This window comes from Lepidothrix coronata, unplaced genomic scaffold, assembly GCF_001604755.1.
Source record: "Lepidothrix coronata isolate B3197 unplaced genomic scaffold, Lepidothrix_coronata-1.0 Scaffold196, whole genome shotgun sequence".
Lineage (NCBI taxonomy): Eukaryota > Metazoa > Chordata > Aves > Passeriformes > Pipridae > Lepidothrix > Lepidothrix coronata.
The window spans coordinates 1,350,327-1,363,016 of record NW_016690376.1 but is presented as its reverse complement, the minus strand read 5'-3'; the positions used below and the strand labels follow the sequence as shown (position 1 = coordinate 1,363,016).

Sequence of the window (12,690 nt, the reverse complement as noted above, 5' to 3'; positions counted from 1 at the left end):
CCTTCCCTTCCCTTCCCTTCCCTTCCCTTCCCTTCCCTTCCCTTCCCTCTTCCTTCTTTCCTTCCCCTTCCTCTTCCCCTTCCCTTTCCCTTTCCTTTTCCCCTTCCCCTTCTCTTTCCCTTTCCCCTTCCCCCTTCTTCTTCCTCTTTTCCCTTCCTTCCTTCCTCCCTCCCTCCCTCTATGTGCTGTATTCATGTTTCCATGTGCTGTACCCATGTGTACCTGTGCTCTATCCATGTGTTTGTGCACTGTATCCATGTGTTTGTGTGCTCTATCCATGTGTTTGTGCACTGTATCCATGTGTTTGTGTGCTCTATCCATGTGTTTGTGTGCTCTATCCATGTGTTTGTGCACTACATCCATGTGTTTGTGTGCTCTATCCGTATTTTTGTGTGCTCTATCCATGTGTTTGTGTGCTGTATCCACGTGTGCCTCGGCCTGAGCACCTACAGATACCCACAGTTCCGCTCTATCCATGTCTATCCACATATATCCATGTGGAGGGGTCTCTGAGCCCTGCATACCCCTCGATCCCTGCACCCCACAGGGCTGGGAGTGGGGAGTGGAGGTGCCCCTTCCCAGATGAGAACCCCCAGCATGGGGTTGGGCTGAGGGAGGTTCCCTGGGACTCTCTTTGGGGTTTGCCCCCCCAGCACTCCCAGCTGTGCATGGCTCCAGGGGCCTGGCCTCGCTGCTCCTTGGGAAATGGTGGACAGAGGTTGGGGGGCCCCTTCTGGGCTTCCCATTCCACTATTAATCCCTAAAACTGGATGGGGTCCAGGATGCAAGCCGAGCCCAACCCATACCAGCCCTCCCAAACTTCAAACCCATATCCATGCCCAGCCTTCCCAATCCCGTCTTTCTGACCTTCCCAGACCCAAACTCAGCCCCTCCCAAACGTAAACCGATACCCAACTCTCCACCCTGTCCCTGCCACGCCCCCAAACCCCAGGTCAAGGCAGTGCCAGGGGGATGAGTGGGGATTTGGGGGGATCCCTGTGCCCCTTCACCCAGCACCAGGTGGTGAAGCTCCGCTGTGAGTCCCTAAATCCAGCTTTTTTTCAGCAACTCTCCCCTGTCTCCTTGGAAACTGGCAGTGCTCCCCAGCCCCAGGCTCCTCCTGGAAACGCAGCCACCCCAAAACTTGTTCCTGTTTTGGGGGTCCCTGAGCCGGGTGGGAGCAGAGGTGCCCTGGGTGAGGGCTGGTTACTGGGGAGACACCGGGCAAGGTGGGCTGGTGCTGGCAGGGAGCAGGCAGGGATAAGGCAGGGAGTGGAAAGGTATGTTGGGCAGGATGCAGGCAGGGTGGACAGGCAAATGGAGGGGGAATCAGTCAGGGAAGCAGAGCAGGAGCAGGAGAGGATCAGACAAGGAGCAGGCAGGGTGCAGACAGGGAGCAGGCAGAGCTGCCGGAGTCGGCATTCCAGGCAGCTCAGCCACGGCTGGGGTCAAGATTTCCCTCCTGTTTTTCTGCTTTTTCAATTTTGGGGATATTTTTCCCCCTCGGGTGGGAAATGTGACATTGCAGAACAGGTAGAGGATTTGCTTATGTGTATGTTTTGTAGGGCTGAGCAGGGCACCTCAAGCCAAACCACCTCCTAATCAGCTCTTTGCCCCTAAATCCGGCTTTCCAACACTAAACTGGTGTGGTCTTTCCAGCTTTTCCCCCTAGTTTTATTGGATCCAGGATTGCCTACTGCAGCCTGAATTCAGAGGAAATTAATTCTACCAGGGAGATCCAAAACATTAAAAATGAAAAAGGAGTTAAAACACTTTACATAATATTTTGTGTTTGCCAGCTCACCTTGGGATTTTGCCCTTTGCCCACATGTGTGCCCATTTAAATTGAAATCGAAAACAAACAGGTAGAGAAAACATGGAAAGTGCAAAAAGCCAGGGGAAATTCAGAGAAATTCCTGCCATGAATTGGCTTTTTCTGATAAAAATGAGCACTAGCCGGAGGAGCTCATCCCTGACAGACAGGGAAATACTCAGGGAAGAGAAGTAAAAGATAAGATGGGAGAAGCGAAATATGAAAAGAGGTTTTAAAGAGGCTTCAAAATAATTAATAATCAAAAGCTCAGGAAACAAAAAGCTTTTCCAGGCAGGTGGGACACTGTGCCCCAGTTCAACAAGGACTTGGTTTTTTCTTGAGCATATTTTGCTTGAATATGTTTTTTTTTGGGAGAGGTAAACTTTGTTGGTTTGAAGCAAATCAGTGGAGAAATGAAACTTTCCGCGCTGCTGCTTGGGAGATGCCGGTGGCATGGATGTGGCTGAGCTGTCCCTGACAGCCCCAGCATCCCTGCCTTGTGGTTCCCAAACCTTTCCTGCTTGTATCCTCCAAGTAAAATAATAAAAAAAAGAGGAAATCACTGACTAAGAAGCACAGCATAAAAGCTCGACCGAGTCCCAGAGCTGAAATACGCTTTTTTAAGGGCTGATCTTTGCTCGTGGAGGACACAAATACCAGTGCAGGAAGGAATGGTTTTGCTGGTGCCTGTGGAGGGGAAGAACCCATTTGGGATGCTGGGATATGAAGCCAAAGAATGGCTGGAGAGGCACCATCATGGTGCCTCTCACCATCACCGTGCTCCCCACTCCTGGTGGCACCAGTGGGATGACAGTGACCCCACGCCCGTGGCCCCAGGTGACTCACAGGCAGGAGGGTGCTGGTGACAAGCCCTGGGGGACAGCAGGGGACAGGGAGTGGGATGGTGCTGGTGGTGCTGAGGACTTTTCTCCGTGTCTCTCTCTCTTCTCTTTCCAGAGGTCTGTTTTCTCTCTGCGTTAAATCCAAACCAAGTTCAGGGCTCCAGCGATTGTGTGGGAAGGAGAGGGAGGAAGAGGGAGATGGACAGAGAAAGAGCCACCAAGATGCTTGGGAAGGGCCTGATTCTTAGAAGTGGCTTAGATTTGTGAAATTGTAACTCAAACACTTGTCCCCCTCCTTCCCCAGCACCTTTGCTCAAGCGGTCCTGCCTCACCACTCTCAGGTTCCCTCTTCTCCTCCCTGGAAAGTTCAAGGCTCATCCCAGACACAACTGGGGACTTCATCTCCCAGGAGGCCACAGAGCAAACGCATCCCCTCCCTCCCCACAAAGAGATTTGGGAAAGCTGGGGTGGGAAAGGTCAGGTTGTCCAAGCTCTGTTTGTAATGGAAGTTTTTTTGATTAAAAATGAATAAATAAATAAATAAATAATAATTAAAAAAAATAATCCCTCTTTGGTTTTGCTTCCTTCACCTCGGGGAGCTGCCAGCAAAACCCCCTTTGTCTCAGCCCTGCAGGAGCAGCAGGACCCTCCTGGACCCCCGTGCCTGGCTGCAAACAGGAAGCCAGGAGCCGGCATCGCTCCTTCTCCGTCACTCGCCGGATGAGATTAAAACGGGAGACAACCATCAAGTGTGCTAGAACCATTTTAATATAATTATACATATCTGCCAAATCCAGGAAAAAAAGGTTTATGCATATATATCTTTTTTTTTCTTTTTTTTTCAGTTAACATCTGCAAGCATAAACGACAACGAATTTCTCGGTTTGAATTCATCCAGGTCAGAGCAACTGCCCAAAGTCCTGTTGGATTTGACGGGTACTGCCGGCGTGGCCAGCAGTTAAGGGAGCTCCAGAGGAGTTTAATGTCCTCAGGTTGGGGCATTTTCGGTCTTTCCTCTTTCATTCAGAGACAGTTTGTTGTAAAAAGTTTCAGTGCAGTTCACCTCGGGTGAAAGGCGATCGTGTTTTTTGTGGTTTTTTTCCTTTTTTTTTTGTTTTTTTTTTATTATTTTTTTTAAATATATATTTTTAATTATTTTTTTTAAAAGATGATAATAGGTAACTCAGTTGCTCTGAATTTTCACTTATAATTATAACCTATTTAAATCACAGCAGAACTCCCGCTGGTGCAGAGTTCATAGTTGCATACAATACAGGAGATCACAGTTTTGAAGTCTAGCACAGATTAAAAACCACAGATGTACCATTTATATAAGACACACACTGATTGTCTCTTAAAAACTACATATTGACTCCTTATGAACATTATCTTTTTTTTTTTCTTAATCTTTAAATAAAGTAGTGCAGCTAGGACAATCAGTCACACAACCCACACAGCCCTGAACCAAGTTCTCCGGGTGCCAACTTGAGCAAGTTGGGCATGAAACAGTTGGATGAGCTCGAGAGAGAGAAAGAAAGAGGGAGGGAGAAAAAGAGAGATGTTGTCCATTCTGAATAGTTTAACCGAGGGTTGGCTAACACATTGGAAACCTCTGGGTGAAGGATCATCTTTCCACGCACACACACACACAAAAAAAAAGAAATAAAAACCTAGACTCTTTTTTTTTTTTTTTTTTTTTTTTTTTAAAACTGGCCCGTAGGTGGGACGATCTCCCAACCTCTTCCAAACAAAGAAACCCAACAATTGCCTAAAACTAGAAAGAACACAGATGGGTCTGTCTGGTTTCTGCTCACTAGATGATCTGTCCGTTTAAGGCCTTCCTCCTCCGTTTTTCCTCTTTTATTATTCCTTTTCCAGAGCGTCTGAGCAGGAGATGAGTCTGAACGGGATCACACCAACACTGTCCCCCTCTTGTTGCTGTCGTTTTTTTTGTTCGTTTGTTTGTCTGTGGAGTTATTTTTCTCTTTAATTTAACCAAGACCTGACTAAAACTGGAGCATGTTCAGCCCAGCCTGTTCGTTCTCGTCGCGATTTCTCTCGGTATCACAAAGGTTCTTCACAAAACCTGGAACTTCCATGACGATGTCTGGTCCTTATAATCCAAGCAGTCAGCATTGAAGTTTAACTTCCAGGAGGCGGTTTGGTCTTTATAATCCAAGCAATCGGTGGTGGAGTTAAAGCCCAAACTGGAGGCTCCATAGCCCTGGGTGGAGAGGGAGGCCGGAGACTGGTTGAGGTGGCTGGTGACCGCGTTGGCACCCATGGGACTCAGGGTGGCCCCCGGCCCAGGGAGCTGGTGGTGCATAGGGGTCAAGTAAGATCCACAGTCCATCCCTCCGAAATAGGAGGTCGATCCAGCGTATCCTTGGCTGTAGCCTGATGCCTGGGTGTAGGTCATAGGATAGGATCTCTGCATGCAGGAGGAAGAGGTGGACAGGGGGTCTGAGAGCGGGGAGATGGACGCCGGGCTCCAGATGGATACGGGGGCACTGCTGCTGGAAATGGTGGGGACTGAGGTGCTGGAGGGGGGAGTGAACTGCCCGCTGGTCCCGCTCTCCGAACTCACTTCCCGGGCCGGTGAATTCTTCTTCTTAGCTGGCCGGACCTTGTTCTGGCCCCCGTTCTGCTGCTGCTGCTGCTGCTGCCGGCACTTGGCCCTGCGGTTCTTAAACCACACCTTGAGACACAGACACGGGGAGGGAGAGAGAAAAAGGCCGGTGTTAGGGATGCACAGGCAAACCCAAGGGTGGAAAGAGGTGGTGGCAGGGAGACCTCGCCGGGGAGAGGGATCTAAAAGTGCCCCCCAGCAGTGGAGGGTTGCAGGCTGCTGCAAAGGAAAGCTCCGGGGCTCCCCCTCCCTGAGATCATTAGCAGTAATAACGAGTGGAAATCGCAAATCAAACTCCTTAATAAGGTCACTTTTGGGGGAGAGCCGGGGGGGAGGGGAGGGGGGAGCATTCCCTCTTTGCTGTTTGCCAGCCGGGGACCCCCAGGAATTGCCATTGAAGGCCTATTGAAGTCGAGCCCTTAATTAGAAACAATAGAACATCAGAAAGGGAGGGAACAATTAGTGAAACAGAGGTAGGGGTTGGAGAGGGGGGTAAAGATGTCTCATTTACCCTCCAAACAGGCTCTCTGTGCTCACCCCCTCAGCCAGAGTCGGCCCCTCAGCTCATCTCACCTTCTCTTAGCAGGGACCAAGGGGGTTGCCTCTGGGGACGTTTCGAGGGGAGAAGGATGGGGTTTGACACGGGGGTATCCCAATCCCAGGCCGCCACACTCCACGGGGACATGGCACCACGCAGCCTCGGGAAACCTCTCAAGGAGACAAGTGGGAGAGATGGCTTTGGAGATGCCTTGCCCCTGCTACTGGGGTGTTCTAGATCCCTGATGGGGGCAGGACCCTCCTGCCCTGCCAGCAGCACCTCCAAAACGCTGCCTGGATGGGGCCCCTGCAGGCTGCTTGCAGGGGAGGCACAGCCCAGCCCCAGGAGGGGGGTCCACCAAGGCAGGTCCTCTCTTATCAAAGTCCTTTCAAATGGGGAGGAAGCCCCCAGCCTGTACTGGTGTGAGCGGGAAGTCCCAGTCTGGCCCAGCTCTGAATTTGTGGTGATCCCTGGGGAAAGGGGGGGGATCCTTTGCAGCTTCCGCAGGGCTCCCAAAATGCCTGCAGGACAGGTTGGAATTTGGCACCCAGGGCAAGGCTTGGTATAGTTTGAGAGTGCTGGGGAATCCTCAGAAAGGCCGAGGGGGCTGGGAGAGAGCGTGGAGGGCTCAGGAGCTGGAATCTGGGACCTATAGGACACCACCACAGTGCACAGGGAGGATGGGGGGAGGACACACTCCAGCCCTGGGGATGCAAACCACCACTCCATCCTACCCTGCACCCCCACCCACCTCTGAGCCTCTTTCATCCCACAGGGGCTTGATTTAACTCCAGGACTGACCCCATCCCCTGAACCAGCCCCCTCATCTCCCTGCCGGCCACAGGCCAGTCCAAACCCTTCACACCGGTACAGAGTGGGGGGGTCAGGAAGGGCTCTCCGGGGCCATCTCGCTTCCTACCTGCACTCTGGACTCGGGCAGGTTGATTTTCAGGGCCACCTCCTCCCGCATGAAGATGTCGGGGTACCGGGTCTTGGCGAAAAGAGCCTCCAGCACATCCAGCTGCGCCCGGGTGAAGGTCGTGCGCTCCCGCCGCTGCTTTCGGGGGGTGGCTGCGAACGGAGCCAGAGGCCCTGGCTGTCAGTCAGCGGCCCCTCAGACCCCTGTGTCCCCTCCAGCCCCCTCCCCAGAAGGGCACCCACATTCCCTGCCCCCTCCCGGGAGATCTGCACCCCAGTATCAGCCGCCGCCGTGCCGCAATCCCAGCTCCCCATCTCCCCCGGATAGGGGTTTGGAGCGTCTGTCCCCCACATCCAGCAAGAGGCTCTCCTCTCTTTGCAGCCCCTTCCCCGGATAAAAAGTTGGGGTTGAGGAAGAAGGGAGACAGAGGAACCCCACACCCTCACCCACCCAAGCCAGCATGATCCCGGGACATGTTGTGCCTCCAAAATCCCAGCGGCTTCTCCTCCGTGGGGGCAAAAAGAGAGAGGGAAGAGGGAAGAAAAACGTGGCTTACCGGGATAACCGACGGACGGATGCAACAAATCCATGCCCGAGGTTGTGAGACTCAGGCCATTGACTGCATAAGGTGGTTGCTTAAGATAAGACATCATGCTAAAGTTGTGGCGGGGAGGAGAGTTGGCCGAAATCCGGGCGAGGGGGAGCCGGCCGAGCGCCCTGCCTGCCCCGGGCGGTGCCTGGGGGAGCCGTCGGGCGGGGGTGGCCGCCAGGTGCCTGCGCAGGAGGGAGAGGAGGGAGGAATGGAGGGATGAAGGGGGAGTCAGGCCAGCTCGCTGCCCCCCCAGGCCCCCCCCCGCTTGATCCCCGCCACCGTCCCCCCGTCAATCCTCCCGCTCGGAAAGCCGGACCCCAGCCGGATTTGGGAGAGCTGGGAGAGACTGACTAGATAAACGCATCTCTCCCCAAAAAGGGAGAAGAGGGGAGGGGGCACATCCCAGCCAGTAATTACTACCCGAACAAAACCCCCCCATGCCTTCAACTGCCCGCATTGTACGGCAGCCGGGGGCATTTGCATAGGATTCCCGGCCCGGCACCGGCTAATTGTCTCAAGCAAAACTTGATTGGGGCCATTGGCAGACACAAAGAACCCCTCGGCTAAATAAATAATGCAGATAACAAAGCCCAAGGGTGAGAAACAAAGAAACAATTCAAGAAACCTATCTCTCCACTAGTCTCTTGCAAGGACTTTAATTATCCCAGGTTTGGGCAACATTCAAACCTTCCCCCCCCACACTCCCCCTTTTCCCCTTCCCCCCGACGTTGCTGCATTTCAGAGCTCAAATGCCCGCTCGGGGAGAGTCAAACTTTTCTGCTCTCCCGCCACCAGTCCACGTCTGCAGTAATTTCCACCGGCCATTTGCACCTAATTAGTACTCCGGGTAATTAGATTTGGAGGCAAGTAACAGATTTATTAGGCTTTCAAGAAACTCTTGATGACGGAGCTGAAGCTAAACAAACACCTCGGTGGTGAGCGGCTCCGGGACGGCCCCGGCGGGCGAGCGGCTCCCGCCGGTTACTGCTCCAGCTTTCCCGGTCCCTGCTCGGGCTCTCCCGCTTCCCGCTCGCTGCCCCGACGGGGCCGGGCTCTCTGCAGCGGGGGGCGAGGGGAGACCCAAACACACACTCCGCCAAAAAATGGCCGACAAGGGTCCAACCCGGGGCTCCTGAAAGGGTTAAGACTCTTTGCCCCGTGGAAAATATTTTTTAAAACCTTTCAGGGCGAAATCTCGCCCTTCCCTTCATTCCCCAGCGGCCGTCGGGGAAACGAACTTCAGCACAACTTTCTTCCCCAAAACACCCCAAAACTCCGTGTTTCGGCTGAGCCGCCGTCCCGGGAGGGCGAAGCACTGCTTGAGGGGGGTCCAGCGGGACCCCCAGGACAGGGTGCACCCCCCGCCCGCGCCGTCGGTGCCGCTTTATCCGCGGCGCGGAGTTTCCCCTTTTCCCCTCGGGGCTGCGCTTTGCCCCGCACAAACGCGCTGCGCGGGGTGCGCAGGGTCGGGCCCCCCGGAGGAGGCCGAACGGGGACGATTACACCGAGGGGGGAGCCCCGCTCGCAGCTTCGGCCGCCGGTTTGTTCACGGCGCAAGACGAGCGGGACAACCCAAAGGGGGTTGCCGCCCGCTTAAAAACGAGCTAACAAAAATTTAAAAAAAAATAAAATAAAAGGACAAAAAGAGCGCCAACACATCCTCCAAAAAAAAAGCAAGCCCAAAGCTCCTCTCGGTTAAACTCGGCGGCATCCCGCCGAGGCGCCAGCCCGTCGCGGCCGCCCGCGGAGCCCCTCGGCCGCGGCCGCGCATCCCGGGGCCGCCCCGCAGCCCGCGGAGCAACGGCTCCGCTCCGCAATCTGTCACCTTTCCCCCTCCTCCTCCCCCCTCCCCGCTCCGCATAGATCCCGGCTACCAGTTGCTCTGCCCTCGCTCAATAATAATTACCCCGTCCGAGAATTAATTATAATAAATGTTTTCTTGATAAACTAACGAGATAATCCGGGCGGCACACGCTCCCTAATTACGGGCCACCGGCCCCGGCTCCGCTGCTCGCCCCGGTGATTAATGCGGAGCAGCGATCCGCGCCCGGGCGCGCAGCCTGCGCCCCTGCCCCCGGCAGCGCTGCGGGGGGACGCGGGGGCCTTGGGGGGCTCGGCCGGGGCGCGGAGCAGCGCGGAGGGGCTCCCGCGGAAGGGAAGGGTGAAGGAGGCACGATAGAAGAGGGAATTTGTTGTCTTTTGTTTTGCAAACGGGAGCCGCGTTCCCTGCCCACACCGCGCTCTCCAAACGAATTTCTGACATTTTTTAAAATTCTAATTTATATATATGTGTGGTTTTGTTTTTTTTTTTGTAAATTCTAATTTTTTTCCCCCTGGAGGGACGGTTCGGGGTGATATTTCCCAACGCGGGGATTTTCTCCCGAGGCGAAGGCGGTGGGGATGGACCCGTCACCGGCTCTGCTGAGAGGTCCCCAGCGCTTCGCCCTCCGAACCTCCGCGCTGCTCCGCGGCCGCGGCCCCTCTCGGGGACCGGGAGCGGAGGAGCCCGGCTCGGCGGGCAGCCACCTCCGCCGCTGGGCCGTCTGACCCGTCTCTGCCTCCCAGCAGCACCCGGTCGCATTTTTTAACTGCTTTCCCCCCCAACCCCCTTTTGAATGTATTTTTTTTAAACTAAAGTTGCACCTTTTCTACATAAATAAATAATAAACCTCAACTTCTCTGAGCAGCAGAAATCGAAACAAATCTTAGCAGTGAAAGAGGTTTTTAGTTCTAAAGAAACTTGTGCCGGTGCACAAGCACTTTTCCCGACTTTCTCTTTGTCAGCGCGGTGCGATTCAGAGCAGAGAGGCCGGGGCGCGTTATTGCCGGCCGGTGTCTTTGGGAAGCGCTTTCCCACGGCATTAAAAAATTAAAATAAAATAAGTGAAGGGAGGTGGAAACCAGCTCCAGCCCCTCTCCGACCTGGATGCCATTCTCGCCATCCATTTCGCCCAAACCGAGTCGTGAAGCTCCGGCCCCAAATGCCTTGAAGATTTCTCTCTCTGCGATTTCCAGCCTGGTTCTCCGGGGCTGCCAGTGCTCGAAAACACCTTTACAAAATTACTTTGCTGAGTCTTCACACCGCGAGGAAGAGGAGGAGGATGAAGGGGGTCTCAGGTAGGAACCCCACTCTCGGAGGGGAGAAATTTCTCCCCGGTTATTCCTAATTTTAAAAGTCCAGCTTGAGGTTCAGGAAATAACTACAGGCCAGAGGAACAGGCCGAGGAAAAAAAATCATGTACCCGACGAAATCGCGGTGAAGCCGAGGAAAGAGCGGCTCCGAGCCCGACCCCCGCCCGCCCACGGGAGACAGCCCGGCCGCGGCCGCGGGGGGCGAGGGCGGCGGCGGGGAGAGCCCCCGGCTCCCCGGCTTTGGCCTTTCGCCCTCTCCTCCAGCAGCTCGCTGTCCCCGCCGAGGACCGACCCGGGGCCGCCGGTTGTCCCCGACCCGGAGCCGCCACCGCCCGGCCCGGCCCGGCCTCTCCCGGGCAGCGCCGCATCTCCCGCGGGGACCCGCCTGCTCCCCGCTACCCGCACGGCGCACCCCCGCCGCACACAGGCGTGTTTAATAGTAATAGTAATAATAATAATAAATGTTTAAAAAATATAATTATGATTTTAATTCCCCCTTTCCCTGCGTTCCTGCCCGCCCGGCGATGCCCCCAAGGAAGGATGGAGCCGGCGGGTCGGACTTACCTGCGAGCCTCGCCGGAGCCGCGGGCAGGGCTGGGGGGCGAAGGGGGAAAACCTGCTCCCGGATCCTCGCCAAATTCAGGGCTCGGGCTGAGCTGGGAGAGAAAGCACAAAGCGGGAGGTTAGAGAGCTCGCCGCATGCACATGCCCACGACATCGGGGGAAAGGGGGGGGGTGGGGGGGGGGAGAAAAAATGTTTGAAAAAGGAGAATAAATGGGGGAAAAAAAGGGGAGGGGACGGTGCAGGAAAGGGATGTAGGGATGCTCGGGGTCTGGGCTCGGTACATACAGAGCTAGCCGGTGCTGGAGCTGGTCAAAGTGATTTTATTTTTAATAATAGTGGCAGGGTGCGTTGGAGCTGAAGGTCTCTACCTCTCTCGGGGAGCTTTGCTGAGAAAGCGCCTCTCTGGCAACTTTTTGACGCAAACTCTCCAACCAATGGCAGGGAGAGAGTGATTGACACATCTAAGCCAGGGGGAAAATAATAAAAACACACACAGGGGGAGGAAAAAACAGGCCGCTGCTGTACCGGGGGGACAATCCAGAGAGAAATAACAGCCACCGAAATGACACCAGAATATACATTAAAAGAACCTGCTCGGTTTAAAAATATACATTATGGAGCGGAGCAGATGAAGTCATTGTAGAAATTAATGTGATGGACAGCAGAGATGGAATTAGTGTATAGCCCGGGGAAGGAGAGGAAGGGGGGCCAGCAAAAAGCTGGGGGGTGGCTGTAATAATAACAACAAAAGATATTAAAATATATAAGTAAATATTTGTGAAGGGGGGACACGGAGCCTGCCAGGAGCCCTTGGCTGAGCAGGACGAAGCTGAGTGAGAGGAAACCCGTGGGTGCAAAAGGGAGAATCCCCCCTCAGCACAGAATGGGGTACCAGGGTGTCCCCGGTCCCGGGTCCCCCCGCGGATCGGCTGCACCCCAGTTCCACCTCCCACGGGCCAATTGTCCCCTGGAAGGAGGGAAATTGAGTCACTGGGGAGAGGACACAAATGCATTTTAAACTGTATTTTGAAAGATGTATAGGGATGATGGTGTAGAATGGGACTTAGCGGCACTGCCTTGAATTTGCAAATAGGGATGTGCACATGTTTTAATCGAAATAAATTGGGAGTAGTGAAGGGGTGAGAGTGAGGAGGGCCTGGGGGGTTCCCGGTGCCGGGTAGAGCCCAGTCGGGCACGCTGGGCACCGTGATATTCCCCTCACACCTCCCGTCCCCACTCAACTTCTCCCGGCTCAAAGAACCCCGAAAATAAAGCTCTGGCAAAAGGCAGGAGGATGGAGGCGGCCGAGGTCGGAGGGAGGGAGCGCTCACACACTTTCCTCACTTGTGACAATGGGGGAAAAAACTGCAGCGGCTCGATCATTTTAACGGGGTGACCTATGTTAATGAAGTTATAGCAATTAATTCGCCTCTTTGTGGCTTTCTCCGAGCCTGGCTGCGTGCGATCCAACGTGCTTGTCCTTGGACTTTAGCGCTGGCGGTGCAGCCCGGGCTGGCGGTTTGCAGGAGCAGGTTTGGGATGCTCGGGGCTGGGCTGGGCTGGGTGGTGTGGGTTGGTTTTGGGTTGTGTGTTTTTTTTTTTTTTTTTCTTTTTTCTTTTTTTTTTCTTTTCCCCTTTCCTCCCAGAAGGGAGGAGGAAG

At 54.5% G+C, this 12,690-nt stretch overlaps 1 protein-coding gene across 1 annotated transcript; it reads right to left on the bottom strand.

Moving 5' to 3' along the window:
- Positions 1 to 3,405: 3,405 nt before the first annotated feature.
- On the bottom strand, positions 3,406 to 11,426 carry OTX2 (orthodenticle homeobox 2). The gene is made up of 5 exons (XM_017831738.1): positions 11,316 to 11,426; positions 11,030 to 11,121; positions 7,298 to 7,515; positions 6,742 to 6,893; positions 3,406 to 5,353 (listed from the first exon to the last, which is right to left on the bottom strand). Exons 3-5 carry the CDS (start codon positions 7,392 to 7,394, stop codon positions 4,733 to 4,735), a joined length of 870 nt encoding a protein of 289 aa, XP_017687227.1. The 5' UTR covers positions 7,395 to 7,515; positions 11,030 to 11,121; positions 11,316 to 11,426; the 3' UTR covers positions 3,406 to 4,732.
- Between the last annotated feature and the right edge of the window lie 1,264 nt (positions 11,427 to 12,690).

Excerpts from the sequence above, each read along its gene's own strand:
- OTX2 (XM_017831738.1), bottom strand. The coding sequence starts at position 7,394 with ATGATGTCTTATCTTAAGCAACCACCTTATGCAGTCAATGGCCTGAGT. Across the intron at positions 6,894-7,297 it reads TCCGTCCGTCGGTTATCCCG|CCACCCCCCGAAAGCAGCGG; the intron begins GTAAGCCACGTT and ends CTCCGTTCGCAG. Across the intron at positions 5,354-6,741 it reads TGCCCGAGTCCAGAGTGCAG|GTGTGGTTTAAGAACCGCAG; the intron begins GTAGGAAGCGAG and ends CTGTGTCTCAAG.